At 49.8% G+C, this 22,237-nt stretch overlaps 1 protein-coding gene across 4 annotated transcripts in view; it reads right to left on the reverse strand.

Annotated features, from left to right (window-relative positions):
* Nucleotides 1–22,237, reverse strand: part of LOC121274091 (phospholipase D1-like) — a 139,934-nt gene that overhangs the window by 54,689 nt on the left and 63,008 nt on the right. For all 4 annotated transcript variants that reach the window (XM_041181255.1, XM_041181262.1, XM_041181248.1 and 1 more), the window contains 2 exons: nucleotides 15,159–15,251; nucleotides 14,175–14,327 (listed from right to left, as the gene is read on the reverse strand). In XM_041181255.1, the coding sequence (XP_041037189.1) occupies nucleotides 14,175–14,327; nucleotides 15,159–15,251 (246 nt within the window). The remainder of the gene's footprint in view (nucleotides 1–14,174; nucleotides 14,328–15,158; nucleotides 15,252–22,237) is intronic.

Consider the following 22,237-nt stretch of genomic DNA (forward strand, 5'->3'; position numbering starts at 1 on the left):
CTGACAGTGCAGCGCTCCCTCAGTAGTGACCCTTTGACAGTGCAGCACTACCTCAATGCTGACCCTCTGACAGTGCAGCACTCCCTCAGTACTGACCCTCTGACAGTGCAGCACTCCCTCAGTGCTAAACATTCGACAGTGCAGCACTCCTTCAGTACTGACCCTCTGACAGTGCAGCACTCCCTCAGTACTGACCCTCTGACAGTGCAGCACTCCCTCAGTACTGACCCTCTGACAGTGCAGCACTACCTCAGTACTGACCCTCTGACAGTTTAGCACTCCCTCAGTACTGACCCTCTGACAGTGCAGCACTCCTTCAGTACTGACCCTCTGACAGTGCAGCACTCCCTCAGTACTGACCCTCTGACAGTGCAGCACTACCTCAGTACTGACCCTCTGACAGTGCAGCACTCCCTCAGTACTGACCCTCTGACAGTGCAGCACTCCCTCAGTACTGACCCTCTGACTGTGCAGCACTCCCTCAGTGCTAAACCTTCGACAGTGCAGCACTCCCTCAGTACTGACCCTCTGACAGTGCAGCAGTCCCTCAGTACTGACCCTACCACATTGCAGCACTCCCTCAGTACTGACCCTCCAACAGTGCAGCGCTCCCTCAGTACTGACCCTCTGACAGTGCAGCACTCCCTCAGTACTGACCCTCTGACAGTTCAGCACTCCCTCAGTACTGACCCTCTGACAGTGCAGCACTACCTCAGTACTGACCCTCTGACAGTTCAGCACTCCCTCAGTACTGACCCTCTGACAGTGCAACACTACCTCAGTACTGACTCTCTGACAGTGCAGCACTCCCTCAGTACTGACCCTCTGACAGTGCAGCACTCCCTCAGTACTGACCCTCTGACAGTGCAGCACTACCTCAGTACTGACCCTCTGACAGTGCAGCACTCCCTCAGTACTGACCCTCTGACAGTGCAGCACTCCCTCAGTACTGACCCTCTGACAGTGCAGCACTACCTCAGTACTGACCCTCTGACAGTGCAGCACTCCCTCAGTACTGACCCTCTGACAGTGCAGCACTCCCTCAGTACTGACCCTCTGACAGTGCAGCACTACTCAATGCTGACCCCCTGACAGTGCAGCACTCCCTCAGTACTGACCCTCTGACAGTGCAGCACTCCCTCAGTACTGACCCTCTGACAGTGCAGCACTCCCTCAGTACTGACCCTACCACAGTGCAGCACTCCCTCAGTACTGACCCTCTGACAGTGCAGCACTACCTCAGTACTGACCCTCTGACAGTTCAGCACTCCCTCAGTACTGACCCTCTGACAGTGCAACACTACCTCAGTACTGACTCTCTGACAGTGCAGCACTCCCTCAGTACTGACCCTCTGACAGTGCAGCACTCCCTCAGTACTGACTCTCTGACAGTGCAGCACTACTCAATGCTGACCCCCTGACAGTGCAGCACTCCCTCAGTACTGACCCTCTGACAGTGCAGCACTCCCTCAGTAGTGACCCTCTGACAGTGCAGCGCTCCCTCAGTAGTGACCCTTTGACAGTGCAGCACTACCTCAATGCTGACCCTCTGACAGTGCAGCACTCCCTCAGTACTGACCCTCTGACAGTGCAGCACTCCCTCAGTGCTAAACATTCGACAGTGCAGCACTCCTTCAGTACTGACCCTCTGACAGTGCAGCACTCCCTCAGTACTGACCCTCTGACAGTGCAGCACTCCCTCAGTACTGACCCTCTGACAGTGCAGCACTACCTCAGTACTGACCCTCTGACAGTTTAGCACTCCCTCAGTACTGACCCTCTGACAGTGTAGCACTCCTTCAGTACTGACCCTCTGACAGTGCAGCACTCCCTCAGTACTGACCCTCTGACAGTGCAGCACTACCTCAGTACTGACCCTCTGACAGTGCAGCACTCCCTCAGTACTGACCCTCTGACAGTGCAGCACTCCCTCAGTACTGACCCTCTGACTGTGCAGCACTCCCTCAGTGCTAAACCTTCGACAGTGCAGCACTCCCTCAGTACTGACCCTCTGACAGTGCAGCAGTCCCTCAGTACTGACCCTACCACATTGCAGCACTCCCTCAGTACTGACCCTCCAACAGTGCAGCGCTCCCTCAGTACTGACCCTCTGACAGTGCAGCACTCCCTCAGTACTGTCCCTCTGACAGTTCAGCACTCCCTCAGTACTGACCCTCTGACAGTGCAGCACTACCTCAGTACTGACCCTCTGACAGTTCAGCACTCCCTCAATACTGACCCTCTGACACTGCAACACTACCTCAGTACTGACTCTCTGACAGTGCAGCACTCCCTCAGTACTGACCCTCTGACAGTGCAGCACTCCCTCAGTACTGACCCTCTGACAGTGCAGCACTACCTCAGTACTGACCCTCTGACAGTGCAGCACTCCCTCAGTACTGACCCTCTGACAGTGCAGCACTCCCTCAGTACTGACCCTCTGACAGTGCAGCACTACTCAATGCTGACCCCCTGACAGTGCAGCACTCCCTCAGTACTGACCCTCTGACAGTGCAGCACTCCCTCAGTACTGACCCTCTGACAGTGCAGCACTCCCTCAGTACTGACCCTCTGACAGTGCAGCACTACTCAATGCTGACCCCCCGACAGTGCAGCACTCCCTCAGTACTGACCCTCTGACAGTGCAGCACTCCCTCAGTACTGACCCTCTGACAGTGCAGCACTCCCTCAGTACTGACCCTCTGACAGTGCAGCGCTCCCTCAGTAGTGACCCTCTGACAGTGCAGCACTACCTCAATGCTGACCCTCTGACAGTGCAGCACTCCCTCAGTACTGACCCTCTGACAGTGCAGCACTCCCTCAGTGCTAAACCTTCGACAGTGCAGCACTCCTTCAGTACTGACCCTCTGACAGTGCAGCACTCCCTCAGTACTGACCCTCTGACAGTGCAGCACTCCCTCAGTACTGACCCTCTGACAGTGCAGCACTACCTCAGTACTGACCCTGCCACAGTGCAGCACTCCCTCAGTACTGACCCTCCAACAGTGCAGCGCTCCCTCAGTACTGACCCTCTGACAGTGCAGCACTCCCTCAATTCTGACCCTCTGACAGTTCAGCACTCCCTCAGTACTGACCCTCTGACAGTGCAGCACTCCCTCAGTACTGACCCTCTGACAGTGCAACACTACCTCAGTACTGACTCTCTGACAGTGCAGCACTCCCTCAGTACTGACCCTCTGACAGTGCAGCACTCCCTCAGTACTGACCCTCTGACAGTGCAGCACTACCTCAGTACTGACCCTCTGACAGTGCAGCACTCCCTCAGTACTGACCCTCTGACAGTGCAGCACTCCCTCAGTACTGACTCTCTGACAGTGCAGCACTACTCAATGCTGACCCCCTGACAGTGCAGCACTCCCTCAGTAATGACCCTCTGACAGTGCAGCACTCCCTCAGTACTGACCCTCTGACAGTGCAGCACTCCCTCAGTACTGACCCTCTGACAGTGCAGCGCTCCCTCAGTAGTGACCCTCTGACAGTGCAGCACTACCTCAATGCTGACCCTCTGACAGTGCAGCACTCCCTCAGTACTGACCCTCTGACAGTGCAGCACTCCCTCAGTGCTAAACCTTCGACAGTGCAGCACTCCTTCAGTACTGACCCTCTGACAGTGCAGCACTCCCTCAGTACTGACCCTCTGACAGTGTAGCACTCCCTCAGTACTGACCCTCTGACAGTGCAGCACTCCCTCAGTACTGACCCTCTGACAGTGCAGCACTCCCTCAGTACTGACCCTCTGACAGTGCGGCACTCCATCAGTACTGACCCTCTGACAGTGCAGCACTACCTCAATGCTGACCCTTTGACAGTGCAGCACTCCCTCAGTACTGACCCTCTGACAGTGCAGCACTCCCTCAGTACTGACCCTACCACAGTGCAGCACTCCCTCAGTACTGACCCTCCAACAGTGCAGCGCTCCCTCAGTACTGACCCTCTGACAGTGCAGCACTCCCTCAGTACTGACCCTCTGACAGTGCAGCACTCCCTCAGTACTGACCCTCTGACAGTGCAGCACTCCCTCAGTACTGACTCTCTGACAGTGCAGCACTACTCAATGCTGACCCCCTGACAGTGCAGCACTCCCTCAGTAATGACCCTCTGACAGTGCAGCACTCCCTCAGTACTGACCCTCTGACAGTGCAGCACTCCCTCAGTACTGACCCTCTGACAGTGCAGCGCTCCCTCAGTACTGACCCTCTGACAGTGCAGCACTACCTCAATGCTGACCCTCTGACAGTGCAGCACTCCCTCAGTACTGACCCTCTGACAGTGCAGCACTCCCTCAGTACTGACCCTCCGACAGTGCAGCACTCCTTCAGTACTGACCCTCTGACAGTGCAGCACTCCCTCAGTACTGACCCTCTGACAGTGTAGCAACCCCTCAGTACTGACCCTCTGACAGTGCAGCACTCCCTCAGTACTGACCCTCTGACAGTGCAGCACTCCCTCAGTACTGACCCTCTGACAGTGCGGCACTCCATCAGTACTGACCCTCTGACAGTGCAGCACTACCTCAATGCTGACCCTTTGACAGTGCAGCACTCCCTCAGTACTGACCCTCTGACAGTGCAGCACTCCCTCAGTACTGACCCTACCACAGTGCAGCACTCCCTCAGTACTGACCCTCCAACAGTGCAGCGCTCCCTCAGTACTGACCCTCTGACAGTGCAGCACTCCCTCAGTACTGACCCTCTGACAGTTCAGCACTCCCTCAGTACTGACCCTCTGACAGTGCAGCACTACCTCAGTACTGACCCTCTGACAGTTCAGCACTCCCTCAGTACTGACCCTCTGACAGTGCAGCACTCCCTCAGTACTGACCCTCTGACAGTGCAGCACTCCCTCAGTACTGACCCTCTGACAGTGCAGCACTACCTCAGTACTGACCCTCTGACAGTGCAGCACTCCCTCAGTACTGACCCTCTGACAGTGCAGCACTCCCTCAGTACTTACCCTCTGACAGTGCAGCACTACTCAATGCTGACCCCCTGACAGTGCAGCACTCCCTCAGTACTGACCCTCTGACAGTGCAGCACTCCCTCAGTACTGACCCTCTGACAGTGCAGCACTCCCTCAGTACTGACCCTCTGACAGTGCAGCGCTCCCTCAGTAGTGACCCTCTGACAGTGCAGCACTACCTCAATGCTGAGCCTCTGACAGTGCAGCACTCCCTCAGTACTGACCCTTTGACAGTGCAGCACTCCCTCAGTGCTAAACCTTCGACAGTGCAGCACTCCTTCAGTACTGACCCTCTGACAGTGCAGCACTCCCTCAGTACTGACCCTCTGACAGTGCAGCACTCCCTCAGTACTGACCCTCTGACAGTGCAGCACTCCCTCAGTACTGACCCTCTGACAGTGCAGCACTCCCTCAGTACTGACCCTCTGACAGTGCGGCACTCCATCAGTACTGACCCTCTGACAGTGCAGCAGTACCTCAATGCTGACCCTCTGACAGTGCAGCACTCCCTCAGTACTGACCCTCTGACAGTGCAGCACTCCCTCAGTACTGACCCTCTGACAGTGCGGCACTCCCTCAGTACTGACCCTCTGACAGTGCAGCACTCCCTCAGTGCTAAACCTTCGACAGTGCAGATTTCCTCAGTACTGACCCTCCAACAGTACAGAACTCCTTCAGCACTCCTCGACAGAAATCTTTTCTCCTCACTGGCTATGGGTGAGGTTCCAGAGGACTGGAGAATGGCCAATGTTGTTCCATTGTTTAAGAAGGGTAGCAGGGATAATCCAGGAAATTACAGGCCGGTGAGCCTTACGTCAGTGGTAGGGAAATTATTGGAGATGATTCTTCGTGACAGGATTTACTACCATTTGGAAGCAGATGGGTGTATTAGTGAGAGGCAGCATGGTTTTGTGAAGGGGAGGTCATGTCTCACTAACTTGATCGAGTTTTTCGAGGATGTGACAAAGACGATCGACGATGGGAGGGCAGTGGATGTTATATACATGGATTTCAGTAAGGCCTTTGACAAGGTCCCTCATGGTGGACTGGTACAGAAGGTAAGGTCGCACGGGATCAGAGGTGAGCTGGCAAGATGGATACAGAATTGGCTTGGTCATAGAAGACAGAGGGTCGCAGTGGAAGGGTGCTTTTCTGAATGGAAAGATGTGACTAGTGGTGTTCCGCAGGGATCAGTGCTGGGACCTTTGCTGTTTGTAGTATACATGAATGATTTGGAGGAAAATGTAACTGGGCTAATTAGTAAGTTTGCAGACGACACTAAGGTTGGAGGAGTTGCAGATAGTGAAGAGGATTGTCAAAGGATACAATGGGATATAGATCGGTTGGAGACTTGGGCGGAGAAATGGCAGATGGAGTTTAATCTGGACAAATGCGAGGTAATGCATTTTGGAAGGTCTAATACAGGTAGGAATTATACAGTAAATGGCAGAACCCTTAAGTGCATTTATGGGGAGAGGGATCTGGGTGTACAGGTCCACAGGTCACTGAAAGTGGCAACGCACGTGGATAAGGTAGTCAGGAAGGCATGTGGCATGCTTACCTTCATCGGCAGGGGTAGTGAGTATAAAAGCTGGGAAGTCATGCTGCAGCTGTATAGAACCTTGGTTCGGCCACACTTGGAATTCTGGTCACCACATTACCAGAAGGATATGGAGGCGTTGGAGAGGGTACAGAGGAGGTTTACCAGGATGCTGCCTGGTCTGGAGGTTATTAGCTATGAGGAGAGGTTGGAGAAATTTGGATTGTTCTCACTGGAGCGACGGAGATTGAGGGGCGACTTGATAGAAGTTTACAAAATTATGAGTGGCCTGGGCAGTGTAGATAGTCAGAAGCTTTTTCCCAGGGTGGAAGAGTCAATTACTAGGGGACATAGATTTAAGGCGAGAGGAGAAAACTATAGAGAATATGTGCGGGGCAAGTTTTTTACGCAGAGGGTAGTGAGTGTCTGGAATTCGCTGCCAGAGGAGGTGGTGGAAGCAGGTACGATAGTGGTGTTTAAGAGGCAGCTTGACAAGTACATGAATAGGATGGGAATAGAGGGATATGGACCCCAGAAGTGCAAAATGTGGGGCAATATGATCGGCGCAGGTTTGGAGGGCCGAAGGGTCTGTTCCTGTGCTGTACTTTTCTTTGTTCTTTGTTCACTGACCCTCTGACAATGCAGCACTCCCTCAGTACTGACCCTCTGACAGTGCAGCACTCCCTAAGTACTGACCCTCCGACAGTGCAGCACTCCCTCAGTACTGACCCTCCGACAGTGCAGCGCTCCCTCAGTACTGACCCTCTGACAGTGCAGAACTCCCTCAGCACTGACCCTCCGACAATGCAGCACTCCCTCAGTACTGACCCTCTGACAGTGCAGCACTCCCTCAGTACTGATCCTCCGACAGTGCGGCACTCCCTCAATACTGACCCTCTGACAGTGCAGCACTCCCTAAGTACTGACCCTCCGACAGTGCAGCACTCCCTCAGTACTGACCCTCTGACAGTGCAGCACTCCCTCAGTACTGACCCTCTGACAGTGCAGAACTCCCTCAGCACTGACCCTCCGACAGTGCAGCACTCCCTCAGTACTGACCCTCTGACAGTGCAGCACTCCCTCAGTACTGATCCTCCGACAGTGCGGCACTCCCTCAATACTGACCCTCTGACAGTGCAGCACTCCCTCAGTACTGACCCTCCGACAGTGCAGCACTCCATCGTCACTACATCGAGATTGTCAGTTTGAATTTTGTGCTGAAGTCCTTGAAGTGAGATTTGAGCCCTCACCTTCTACCACACAGTCCAGAATCTCACCCCCTGAGCTCTAGTAGGCTGGAGCTGCTGAAGATAATCACAGGGTCCCTATAATTGCTTTAACTTCAATCAGCCGACTCCACAAAGTCCAATCTTTTGAACCATGCATTAAATTCTATGAACAAAACTCAGCTCGAGTGGTTAATGAGCCAGACTCAATTGTTTGACTTGCTTTCTTTGCACACTTAACAATCCCCCAGTGACAACAAAATAAATAATCACATGGTACAAACGCTTCCTGGATTTCCTTAAAATGCAACCAACTATCTCCGAGAAATATTTCCTTGTTATTTTCCCATCTATCCAAATCTTTACTAATAACCAGTTGGCGATTAAAGCCATTCATTTTTCATTTCAATCTGCCATATTGTGTCATGACAGAATTGTAAATTTACACAATGTTGCCGGATAATTGTCCTTCCTTTTGTCAATTTTCGCACCGTGCATCAACAAATTGAAATTGCTTACGGCGCCAACCCATAATGCCAGACAGACTGACACGGGCAAACATCAGCTTTCAGCTGGTTATCCCTGAGGAATGCTCATTGCAAATCCCTCGCAGGCTGATGGGTCCGGAGCTGTGAGATTCCTTGCCTGCTGTAACACTGCTCCTTTTGGCGTAGCCGGGTACAGATTGTCCTTAACTCCACCGTCATTCCAGGTGGCTGATGTAGTGGATCGGGTGTGAGTTACAAGAATGATTCCAGCTTGAAGAACCTTAGTTATTCGGAGACGTGTAGGTGCAGTGCCCTGAATACGCCGCAGTATTCGAGTTGGGGCTTAACTAGTGTTTTGTAAAGGTTTCCAGCACCAACTTGCACTTGTGGGTGGAATGGTCCCAGAATTGCACTGAGCAGCAGCGGGTGTGAAAAGCGGCGTTTTAACCGCCGGCCGCAATGGTGGGTATTCACGCTGTATCGTCCGCTTCCCGCCTCATTAATTATGCAGCCACAGGAAACACGCTGTCTCGCTGGCGGGCAGCCCCTGAATCACGCACCACGCCATTACCTCACCGCTTCCTCACTCTGGGTGCCGTATCTAAACTGCAGCCATGGGCACACAGTTCTCAATGCTCGCAGCCCAGGACTGCTCCGGTGAAGACATGGCCCTGAAAGCCAAGAAGAGTTCAGTGACCCGTCACTGGACTGCCTTTTGGAGGCCCGCAGTGTAGTCCCGAGCGTAGTGCAGCTCACCAGGTGCGGTTGGGAAACACATCGGTGTGCCCCGATCATCCAGCATGAGTAGGGGGGTGGGGGGTGGGGGGCGGTGGGGGGGGGTGCTGCCTCCAGCGGGCAGAGCTTAGAATGAGATGCTAAAGCATTGAAATTAGGTCCCAACTTATGGTGGCAGTGAACATGGCCCACTATTGCTGGCTGGAGCGGACAGTCACAAACTGGTTTCACGACAGAGTAAAACTGATTTTTCTCACCATACAGTCCGCTCCTGCCCACCATGATACCTGATGCCAACGGCAGCGGAAATGCCACCCCTTCACAAAACCATGCTGCCTCTCACTAATACGCCCTATGTTTTCTTTCATTCATTTATGGAATATGGACACTACTGGCTGGGCCAGCATTTATTGCCCATCCCGAATTGCCCTTCAGAGGGTGATGGTGAGCTGCCTTCTTAGGGAGGGAGTTCCAGGATTTTGACCCAGCCACAATGAAGGAACAGCGAGATATTTCCAAGTCAGGATGGTGCATGTCTTGGAGGGGAACTTGCAGGTGGTGGTGCTCCCATGTATCTGCTGTCCTTGTCCTTCTAGATGGTGGATTTGGAAGGTGCTGTCTAAGGAAGCTTTGTGAATTGCTGCAGTGCATCTTGTAGATGGTACACACTGCTGCTACTGTGCATTGGTGTTGGAGGGAGTGAATGTTTGTGGATGTGGTGTCAATCAAGTGTGCTACTTTGTCCTGGACAGTGTCAAGCTTCTTGAGTGTTGTGGGAGCTGCACTCATCCAGGCAAGTGGAGAGTATTCCATCGCACTTCTGACTTGTGCCTTGTAGATGGTGGACTGGCTTTGGGGAATCAGGAGGTGAGATACTCGATGCAGGATTCCTAGCCCCTGACCTGCTCATGTAGCCACTGTGTTTATATGGCTAGTCGAGTTTAGTTTCTGGTCAGTGCTAAACCCCAGGATATTGATCGTGGAGAATTTGGCGATGGTAATGTCATTGAACATCAAGGGACAATGGTTAGATTCTTTCTCGCTGGAGATGGTCATTGCCTGGCACTTCTGTGGCATGAATGTTACTTGTTGCTTGTGAGCCCAAGCCTGGATATTGTCCAGGTCTTGCTGCATTTGGACATGGACTGCTTCAGTATCTGAGGAGTCACAAATGGTGCTGAACATTGTGCAATCATCAGCAAACATCCCCACTTCTGACCTTATGATGGAAGGAAGGTCATTGATGAAGCAGCTGAAGATGGTTGGGCTGAGGGCACTACCCTGAGGAACTCCTGCAGTGATGTCCTGGAGCTGAGATGATTGACCCCCAACAACTACAGCCATCTTCCTTTGTGCTCGGTGTAAATCCAACCAGCGGGGAGTTTTCCCCCTGATTCCCATTGACTCCAGTTTTGCTAGGGGTCCTTGATGCCACACTCGGTCAAATGCTGCCTTAATGCTTGGAGTTCAACTCTTTTGTCCATGTTTTTTTTTGCCTTTTGTCCAAGGCTGTAATGAGGTCGGGAGATGAGGACCCGAATTAAATCCAAACTGAGCGTCAGTGAGCAGGTTATTGCTAAACAAATGCTGCTGGAAGGACTTGTCAATGACCCCTTCCATCACTTTAGTGATGATGGAGATTAAACTGATGGGGCGGTAATTGGCCAGATTGGATTTGTCCTGCTTTTTTTATACAGGACATACTTGGAAAATTTTCCACATTTGTGGATTGTTGCCAGTGTTTTAGCTGTACTGGAACAGCTTGGCTAGGGGTGCGGCAAGTTCAGGAGTACAAGTCTTCAGTACTATTGCCGGAATATTGCCAGGGCCCGTAGCTTTTGCAGTATCCAGTACCTTCAGCCATTTCTTGATATCATGTGGAGTGAATCGAATTGGCTGAAGACTGGCATCTGTGATGCTGGGGACCTCCGGAGGAGGCTGAGATGGATCATCCACTCGGCACTTCCAGCTGAAGTTTGTTGTCAATGCTTCAGCCTTGTCTTTTGCACTGATGTGTTGGGCTCACCCATCATCGAGAATGGGGATATTTGTGGAGCCTCTTCCTCCAGTGAGTTGTTTAATTGTCCACCAGAATTGGATGTGGCAGGACTGCAGAGCTTAGATCTGATCTATTGGTTGTGGGATCGCTTAGCTTTGTCTTTGCTGCTTATGCTGGTTGGTACGCAGATAGTCCTGTGTTGTAGCTTCACCAGATTAACACCTCATTTTTAGTATGCCCAGTGCAGTCCCTTGCATGCCCTCCTGCACTCCTCATTAAACAACCTTTAACACATTCAAACATCCCAAGAAGTTTACAGGAATGTTATCAGACAATATTTGGCAGCGAGCCACATAAAGAGCGATGAGGTGGTGAATGCATTACAGCTCACCCAGGGAGTCCAAGTTGCTGTGGTAACACCCACGTTTACATGTATGCTGTGGTCAGGAGTTTTGGATAATGATGGTAGAGGTTCCAATTTTCTTTCCGTCATATGGTCAGATCCTGCTCTGACTGCCTGCCATTGGTGTGTGCTTAAAGAATTTACAGGTTGATGCTCAACCCCTTTGGCCAGGTTATGAACGAACCTTCCTTGGCCATCAAGTCCTGGATTGGGACTTGATCCCAGAGTTTCCTCCTCAGAAGCAGGAATGCTACCCACTGGGCCACAAGACCTCCAACAAGATTATCAATCTTTAAATCCAAGGTATTCCGACCAGTGGCTAAAGTTTTGGCGTAAGAGAGAGGTTTTCAGGTTGGAAGTGTTTAGTCATGAGGCTGCAGCCATCCAGAGATGTGAGGTGGTCTTGATGGGTAGGAACTCATCAAGGCTCCTTAGACAGCACCTTCCCATCCCATGACTACTACCATCTGGAAGGACAAGGGCAGTAGGCACATGGGAACACCACCACCTGGAAGTTCCCCTCCAAGTCACTCACCATCCTGGCTTGGAAATATATCGTTGTTCCTTCACTGTCGTTGGGTCAAAATCCTAGAACTCCCTCCCTAACAGCACTGTGGGTGTACCTACACCACAGGGACTGCAGTGGTTCAAGAAGGCAGCTCACCACCACCTTCTCAAGGGCAATTAGGGATGGGAAATAAATGCTGGCCCGGCCAGTGATGCTCACATCCCATAAATATATTCGAGAGGCCATAGTTTTAGGCTAAGGGGTGGTAGAATTATATCAGAGATGTGGAGGAATTACTTTTCTCAAAGGGTCGTGTATCTGTGGAATTCACCACCTCAGAGTGCAGTGGATGCCGGGACACTGAATAAATTTAAGGAGATAGACGGGTTTTTAATTAGTAACGGGTTGAAAGGTTATGGGGAGAGGGCGGGAAATTGGAGTTGAGGTTGAAATGAGATCAGCAATGATCTTATTGAAGGGCGGGGCAGGCTCAAGGGGCTGAATTGCCTACTCCTGCTCCTGGTTCTTATGTTCTCATTATGTAAATTTTTTGGAAGTGGTCTTTTCCTGCATATCAATTTTCTTATGTTTATGTATCAACTTGGCCTCATTTCCTGTGAGTGATGAATGGGGAAGAAAAGTCAGCAGAACTTCTGCTCTCCACTGACACTGCTGACTCAGAGCTGAGGTTAAAATCTTGCTTGGCTTATGTTGCATAAGCCATGCACTCAGTTTAAATTTGAGGAACCAAAGGTTAGTTTGAAGGCCCAAAGCGAGGGTGAGAACAGTAAGGGAAGAATGTAAAAATAAAAACAAAAAAACTGCGGATGCTGGAAATCCAAAACAAAAACAGAATTACCTGGAAAAACTCAGCAGGTCTGGCAGCATCGGCGGAGAAGAAAAGAATTGACGTTTCGAGTCCTCATGACCCTTCGACAGAAGGGTTCTGCTGAAGGGTCATGAGGACCCGAAACGTCAACTCTTTTCTTCTCCGCCGATGCTGCCAGACCTGCTGAGTTTTTCCAGGGAAGAATGTATGTTTGTACAGCAACATTCACAACCTGAGGGCTTCCCAAGGAGTTTTACAGTTAACAAAGTACTTCTCAAAGTGTAATCACTGTTGTGATGTCGGAAACTCAGCTGTCACATAAGATCCTATGAACAGCAAAGTGATAATAATGGATTACCGAGTTTTGGTGTTTTTGGCCCACCGACACTGGGAGATCTCCCCTGCTCTTCAGCCAATAGTGACCATGGGAAATTTCATGTCCACCTGACATGACAGACAGGACCTCAGTTTATCATCTCATCCTAAAGACAGCATCTCCAACAGTGTAGCATTCCCTCTGTACTGAACTAGAATATCAGCCTAGATTATGTGCTCAAGGGTAGAAGGTTCAGGAGCCTCCACCATCCAAAGAGTCGGCAGGGAACATGTTCCCACCAGCAGCCCCGATGTCATTTCACGCTCTAACAAGCATTGATTGGCAGAAGGAAGGACTTCTGCCCCTCACCAGGAGGGAGTCCCACCTTGGAAAGCTTCCGGCCAATTAGATTGGCCAGCAGCTCTCCAGTCATCCAGGAACAGTGCTGCAGTGGCTGGAAGAGGCACTGCAGGTAGCCGCCTGATATTAAGTGCGGGGGACGGAAGGAGAAGTAAGTGCCAGGGGTGAAGGAGTGGAGGGCTAGGGAAGGCCTGGGGCGGGGGCCACATAAGGGGTGACTGGGGCTTTAGGGGATAGGCCGGAGAACAGCCAGGGAGAGGAAGGTCCAGAGGTCACCAGGCCCTAAGGTGAGGGCAGCCCCTGTCAGAAGAAGGCTTCTGATGGAGGCATCCCCCTACCCTTCCCGCTCGAGATCAAACTCTGTTCAATTTTGAGTTGCCCCCCGACCCGAGCTGTTATCAGCCTGCCAGCATAAAAATTGAGGCTGAGCAAGAAAAGGCCCTTAAGTGGTCATCGATGGCCATTCAAGGCCTTATCTGGGACAAGGCAGGCTCTCTGTCCGAGGACCTGCCGGCCACAGTGTAAAATCTCCATCAGGTTTGGCTGGGCGTCATCCTGGAGGGAATCCCATCCATGGAATTTCACGCTCCCCCCCAACCCCATCCCCCACCCACCCACCTGAGGGGTTGGGGGTTGAGTGTAAATTCTGGTCCAAGTCTCGAGGGTGGGACTTGAACCAAAATTTTCTAACTCAAAGGCAAGGGTGTCTAAACCACAGCTGATGCCGCCGATTATGGTTTGGTGCAATGCAGCACCAATTATTATCAAACAAAGGCGGTTAGTGCCATACCTGGACAGGTTTTCGATTCTGATGCCGTATTTAGTCTCAGTTTCCTTGGCACCCAACTTGATGCTGAACTCTTTGTCCACAAGTACAACGAAGGCGACGGCACCTGAATCTGGCTTCATGTACAAAATGAATGAATCTTTCACTGCCAACCACCTGGGGAACAAAGCACAGCAACAGCACTCAGATCAGACACCTCCAATGTCCCCTATCTAGCGCAGTACCCAAGTTTCAGATGAAAGTAAACTCTACAGCCTTGAAAGGAGATGACTGAGGTGGACTTCATGGAGCAATGCAACAACCAGTTGCATCGGATGTACTAAACTCACTGTGCCCTCCCCTGCCTGAGTTCAGCTGCAGCTGAAACACATGTCCAGATCTTTGTTACCTCCGGACTTGACTATTCAAACATGCTCCAGGCCAGCTTCCCATCTTCCAAACTCTTTCGACTTCAGTTCATCCAAAACTCTGCTGCCTGTGTCCTAACTTGCACCAAATCCCATTCACCCACCACTCCCTGTCCTCACTGACCTACATGGGCTCCCAGTCTAACAAAGTTTCAATATTAAAACTTCCCTTCCCTACATCCGTGACCTCATCCAGTCTTAATGCCATCGAGATCTCTGCACTCCTGTAATCCCAGTCTCTTGTACCTACCTAATTTTTAATCACTCCACCATTGGCTACCTGGGCTCCAAGCTCTGGAATTCTCTCCCTAGACCTCTCCACCTCTTTACTGCCCTCCAGCTTAAAACCTATCTCTTTAACCAAGACCTTTCACAATATGTCGCTCGATGCTAAATGTTGCTTGATAATCGCTTCTGTGAAGCAGCTTGGGATGTTTTACTGTGTTAAATGTGCTATATAAATGGAAGTTGCTGTTGTTGCACAAGAGGATTTGTTGAAGGTGCTGTCATGATTGTTACCTTTCTCTCCTTGGATGTCACATTAACCAACAGAAGACAAACGAATGGCAGGGTTACATACCTCTTGGACCATCGATAACATATTTGACTCCTCCCACAACAGTTGAGTCCTGGAATTCTGTGACCTCCGGAACGTTTCATCACAAAGCCTTCCCTACAAATGTGAAGGAATACCGGTTAATCACAGTGATCCACCACACAAGGAAACATCTCCAACAAAACACAAGTGGGCTAATTTCAACTGGCAATGGCCGGTGGTGGAGGGGGGATTGGTGGTATCGGGCTAACAGGTGATAACAGGTTGTCTACCCTCTAGAGATAGGGGTTGCCAACCCTCCAAGATTGCCCTGGAATCTCCAAGAATTCACAGAATCACAGTGCAGAAGAGGCCCTTTGGCCAATCAAGTCTGCACCGACACGTGAGAAACACCTGACCTACCTACCTAATCTCATTTACCAGCACTTGGCCCATAGCCTTGAATGTTATGATGTGCCAAGTGCTCATCCAGGTACTTTTTAAAGGACGTGAGGCAACCCACCTCCACCACCCTCCCAGGCAGTGCATTCCAGATCGTCACCACCCTCTGGGTAAAAAAGTTTATCCTCACATCCCCCCTAAACCTCCTGCCTCTCACCTTGAACTTATGTCCCCTTGTGACTGATCCTTCAACTAAGGGGAATAGCTGCTCCCTATCCACCCTGTCCATGTCCCTCATAATCTTGTACACCTCGATCAGGTCGCCCCTCAGTCTTCTCTGCTCCAATGAAAACAACCCAAGTCTATCCAACCTCTCTTCATAACTTAAATGTTTCATCCCAGGCAACATCCTGGTGAATCTCCTCTGCACCCCCTCCAGTGCAATCACATCCTTCCTATAATGTGGCGACCAGAACTGCACACAATACTCCAGCTGTGGCCTCACCAAGGTTCTACACAACTCAAACATGACCTCCCTACTTTTGTAATCTATGCCTCGATTGATAAAGGCAAGTGTCCCATGTGCCTTTTTCACCATCCCACTAACATGCCTCTCCACCTTCAGAGCTCTATGGACACACACGCCAAGGTCCCTTTGTTCCTCAGAACTTCCTAGTGTCATGCCGTTCATTGAATACTTCCTTGTCAAATTACTTCTTCCAAAGTGTATCACCTCACACTTTTCAGGGTTAAATTCCATCTGCCACTTATCTGCCCATTTGACCATCCATCTATATCTTCCTGTAGCCCAAGACACTCAACCTCACTGTTAACCACCCGGCCAATCTTTGTGTCATTCGCAAACTGACTAATCCTACCCCCCACATAGTCATCTCTGATGTTCATATAAATGACAAATAATAGGGGACCCCGCACAGATCCCTGTGGTACACCACTGGACACTGGCTTCCAGTCACTAAAGCATCCTTCTGTCATCACCCTCTGTCTCCTACAACTAATCCAATTTTGAATCCACCTTATCAAATTACCCTGTATCCCATGTGCCTTTGCCTTCTCTATAAATCTCCCATGTGGGACCTTTTCAAAGGCTTTGCTGAAATCCATATAAACTACATCAACTGCGCTACCCTCATCTACACTCCTGGTCACCTCCTCAAAAAATTCAATCAAATTTGTTAGGCATGACCTCCCTCTGACAAAGCCATGCTGACTATCCCTGATCAAACCTTGCCTCTCCAAGTGGAGATAGATTCTTTCCTTCAGAATTTTCTCCAATAGTTTCCCAACCACTGACATTAGACTCACTGGTCTGTAGTTCCCTGGCTTATCTCCACCACCATTCTTAAATAGCAGAACCACATTAGCTGTTCTCCAGTCCTCTGGCACCTCCCCTGTGGCCAGAGAGGAATTAAAAATTTGGGTCAGGGCCCCTGCAATCTCCTCCCTTGCCTCCCTCAGCAGTCTGGGACACAAATCATCCGGACCTGGAGATTTGTCCACTTTTAAGCCTGCCAACACCTCCAAAACCTTGTCACTCCCTACATCAATTTGCTCAAGAACCTCGCAGTCTCTCTCCCGGAGTTCAATACCTTCATCCTCATTCTCTTGGGTGAAGATGGATGTGAAGTATTTGTTCAACACTCGACTGATGTCCTCTGGCTCCACCCATAGATTGCCCCCTTGGTCCCTAATGGGCCCTACTCTTTCCCTGGTTATCATCTTTCCATTGATATACTTATAGAATATCTTGGGATTTTCCCCACTTTTACCAGCCAGAGCTTTCTCATATCCCCTCTTTGCTCTCCTAATTGCTTTCTTAAGCTCCACCCTGCGCTTTCTGTACTCCACTAATGCCTCCACTGATTTGCTCCCCTTGTACCTGCTAAAAGCCTCTCTTTTCCTTCTCATCATATCCTGAATATCTCTGGTCATCCATGGTTCTCTGGGCTTGTTACTCCTTCCTATCACCCTAGAGGGAACGTGTTGAGCCTGTACCCTCCCCATTTCCTTTTTGAATACCCCCAACTGCTCCTCTGTAGATTTCCCCACAAGTAACTGTTCCCAGTTTACCTTGGCCAGATCCTGCCTTATTTTACTAAAATTCATTCTCTCCCAGTCCAAAATATTTTTTTTGCAACTTGCCTATTTCTTTGTCCATAACAAACTTAAACTGTACCATGTTGTGGTCGCTATCATTAAAATGCCCCCCCACCACCACCTCAGCCACCTGTCCAGCTTCATTCCCCAGAATTAGGTCCAGCACTGTGCCAACCCTTGTTGGACCCTCTACATATTGACATAAAAAGTTCTCCTCTACACATTTCAAGAAATCCACTCCATCCAAGCCCTTAACACTATGTCTATCCCAATTAATGTTGGGAAAGTTGAAATCACCTAATATAGTTACCCTATTGTTACTGTTTTTACATACCTCCGCAAATTGTACACATATTGCTCCTCAATTTCCTGCTGACTATCTGGGAGTCTTTAATAAACACCTAACAATGTGGCTGCCCCTTTGTTATTCCTAAACTCTACTCACAAAGCTTCATTCGATGCCCCCTCCAAGATATCTCTCCTTACTGCAGTAACTGATTCCTTAACTAATAATGCAACACCTCGTCCTCTTTTACCCCCTCCCCTGTCTCACCTGAAGATTCTATATCCCGGAATGTTGAGCTGCCAATCTTGCCCTTCCCTCAACCACTTCTCTGTGATGGCTGCTATATCACAATTCCACATGTCAATCCTCATCCTTAACTCATCCGTTTTACCTGTAATACTCCTGGCATTAAAGTAGGGGCTATCCAGCCTTGCCTTACTCCCTTGAAACTTAATGCAGCTTTACTCCCTCTGACTTGATTGTTTTACTGTATTATGATGTGTCCCTATTCTGCTAACATTCTGTGTCCCCTCCCCCTGCCGAATTACTTTAAACTCCTCCCAACAGCACTAGCAAACCCGCCTACAAGGATGTTAGTCCCGCTCTGGTTCAGATGTAGACCGTCCCCTCTTTGGAAATTTGGAGATTAATCTCCAGGACACTGTTCGGAGCAAAACTTAGGGAGGAAAATGACTGGGGCATTAAAAAAAAATTGTCTGTAACAAATTTTCATTGAATGCTGTTGTTATTAATAATAGAAGTATTGGAGAATGGTGAGAAAAAGTTGTTTGACTTAAGGTCAAGAACCAGCCATTGAGGTAATGAAGAGGCTATTTCCTTTCTGATTGGCTGTGGGAAGGCAGGATGGTGTCAGATGGACATGTCAGGTAGCCAATGACAGAAGTGTAGGGGCGGGGCAGTTAGCGAGAGGACACCATATGATCAATCCTCCACGGATATGTCCATCAGAGTTGGCAACGTGAGTTATATATCTGTTCCCATTTTCCTACCATTTATTTTATTCTCACAGGATGTGGGCATCATTGCCTAGGCCGGTTTTTATTGCCCATCCCTAATTGCCCTTGAGAAGGTGGTGGTGAGCTGCCTTCTTGAACCGCTGCAGTCCACGTGGTGTAGGTACACCCACAGTGGTGTTAGGGAGGGAGTTCCAGGATTTTCCCAGCGACAGTGAAGGAATGGGCAATATATTTCCAAGTCAGGTTGGTGAGTGGCTTGGCGGGGAACTCATAGTTGGTGGTGTTCCCATCAATCTACTGCCCTTGTCGTTCTAGATGGTAGCAGTCATGGGTTTGGAAGGTAAAAACAAAAAAACTGCGGATGCTGGAAATCCAAAACAAAAACAGAATTACCTGGAAAAACTCAGCAGGTCTGGCAGCATCGGCGGAGAAGAAAAGAGTTGACGTTTCGAGTCCTCATGACCCTTCGACAGAACTGGACTAGTTCTGTCGAAGGGTCATGAGGACTCGAAACGTCAACTCTTTTCTTCTCCGCCGATGCTGCCAGACCTGCTGAGTTTTTCCAGGTAAATGGGTTTGGAAGGTGCTGTCGAAGGAGCCTTGGTGAGTTTCTACTGTGCATCTTGTAGATGGTACACACACTGCTGCCACTGTGCATCAGTGGTTAAGGGGGTGAATGTTGAAGGTGATGGAAGGGGTGCCTTCAAGCGGACTGCTTTGTCCTGGATGGTGTAGAGCTTCTTTGGTGTTGTTGGAGCTGCACTCATCCAGAGACATGTCAAATCTCCCACTGCTCCTGTCTCCCACCTTGTCCCCTGAATGAGAATTCCAGGACCCACAGGAAGTTGACACACACACACACACACACACACACACACACACACACACACACACACACACACACACACACACACATACACCCACACACACACACACACCACACACACACACACACACACACACACACACACACATACACACACACACCACACACACACACACACACACACACACACACCCATGTATCTCTCTACTCATGTGGCCATTCACTGGAAGCCTCCATTTCAAGAAGTCTGGTGTGAATGGAAAATTGTAGCCAACAAAGATAAACAACAGGTCTGGTGATGAGGCTGAGAATAAATTCACTTGGAATCTGATTCGGCTGAAATTCCATAGGACAAGCCAGCAGAGAAGGGAACCATTTGATTCATCATAACTGCACCAGCTCTCTGACACCGATCCTATTACTCCGATTTTCCCTGCACCTTCCACACACCCCTGCAAATCTTTCCTGTTCACCTAATTACCCAATTCCCTTCTGAAAATTACCATTGAAACTGCTTCCAGTGGCAACACCTCCAACATCATCGTAAATCTCTGTGTGAAAAACTCCTCCAACCCTCAGCTCTGCTTCTTTTCCCAATTCTCTTCAATCTGTGTCCCTCTGGTTACCCACCCTCCTGCCACTGGAAACAGCTTCTCCCCCGTTATTCCATCAAAACCCCTCATGATATTGAACGCCTCGAGTAAATACCCCCTTAATCTTCTTTTTGATGCAACTGACTGACCATGCCAGAAGTTAAGAGTCAGCTACTTGGACGAGCACCTGGAGTCACCTATTGGCCCAGGCCAGGAAAGGGGGGGTGAGGGGTGTTGGGGGAGGTGGGAGGGGTGGTGGGGAATGGGATTCCTTCCATAAATAATTTTCGGGAGCCAGTTGGGTTTTCATGACTAACCGACAGGGTCGTGGCCGCTTTTCCTGAGGCCCGGGGCTGGATTTTCAACTGACCGCAGGGTTGTTACCCCATGTGGACGGGATTTCAAAGTCGGGGTTCTGGAGGTTGCCTCAGGATCCTGACTCCTCAGGTTATTTTGCAATTTTCAAACTGACGCCTGGGATGGACTAGGGAATGGGGAAAGCGCTGGACACCCATTAACGCCCCATCGGGGTCAGCCTAGTTTAGGATGGAGCTTTTCAACTTTATTTTGGTTAATCGGACAGTCTGGCGCACAGCCATCAGGTTTCATCATGGGGACAATTAAAGGTTCTCTCTCTTTGGATTTTGACCTGTTTTTTGTTTTTTCTCTGGGGTCTCCCTGCTCCTGTGTGAGCAATGGGACTTCACTTCTCCTGCATGGTCCTATCCAGCCCCATGTACACTGCTGCCCTGCGAGGAGCTGCCTGCTCTAATGGGCAAGACCAAGACAGTCCCCAACATGTCTGCCGTCTGCCTTTGCTGCTGGCACCAGACAGGCAGCTCCCCCCAGGTGGAGGCACACGGCATCTCGAATTGGGCACTTAGCTCGCCTCGTGGCCAATTAGGCCATTTGAACTTAAAAAGAGCGCTGCAAGAGTGAGACAGTTCAGGCACAGGCTCTGGGCCTGGAATTCATCCAGGTGTAGGCTTCCTGATCCTGCTTTGATAATCCAGATTTTAATTTCAATTTTTACTCCGATATCCTCCTGGGTTTTAGTCCAATAATATAACCACTACATTCCTGTATCCCTCTGGATCACTAGTCCAGTGATATAACCACTACACTCCTGTATACCTCTGGATTACTAGTCCAGTGATATAACCACTACACTGCTGTATCCCTCTGGATTACTAGTCCAGTAATATAACCACTACACTCCTGTATCCCTCTGGATTTTAATCCAGTAATATAATCACTACACTCCTGTATCCCTCTGGATTTTAGTCCAGTAATATAACCACTACACTCCTGTATCCCTCTGGATTTTAATCCAGTAATATAATCACTACACCTCTGTAACTCTCTGGATTTTAGTCCAGTAATATAACCACTACACTCCTGTATCCCTCTGGATTTTAATCCAGTAATATAATCACTACACTCCTGTATCCCTCTGGATTTTAATCCAGTAATATAATCACTACACCCCTGTAACTCTCTGGATTTTAGTCCAGTAATATAACCACTACACTGCTGTATCCCTCTGGATTTTAATCCAGTAATATAATCACTACACTCCAGTATCCCTCTGGATTTTAGTCCAGTAATATAACCACTACACTCCTGTATCCCTCCGGATTTTAGTCCAGTAATATAACCACTACACTCCTGTATCCCTCTGGATTTTAGTCCAGTAATATAACCACTACACTCCTGTATCCCTCTGGATTTTAGTCCAGTAATATAACAACTACACTGCTGTATCCCTCTGGATTTTAGTCCAGTAATATAACCACTACACTGCTGTATCCCTCTGGATTTTAGTCCAGTAATATAACCACTACACTTCTGTATCCCACTGGATTTTAGTCCAGTAATATAACCACTACACTCCTGTATCCCTCTGGATTTTAATCCAGTAA

The sequence above is a fragment of the Carcharodon carcharias genome, chromosome 2, assembly GCF_017639515.1.
Source record: "Carcharodon carcharias isolate sCarCar2 chromosome 2, sCarCar2.pri, whole genome shotgun sequence".
Lineage (NCBI taxonomy): Eukaryota > Metazoa > Chordata > Chondrichthyes > Lamniformes > Lamnidae > Carcharodon > Carcharodon carcharias.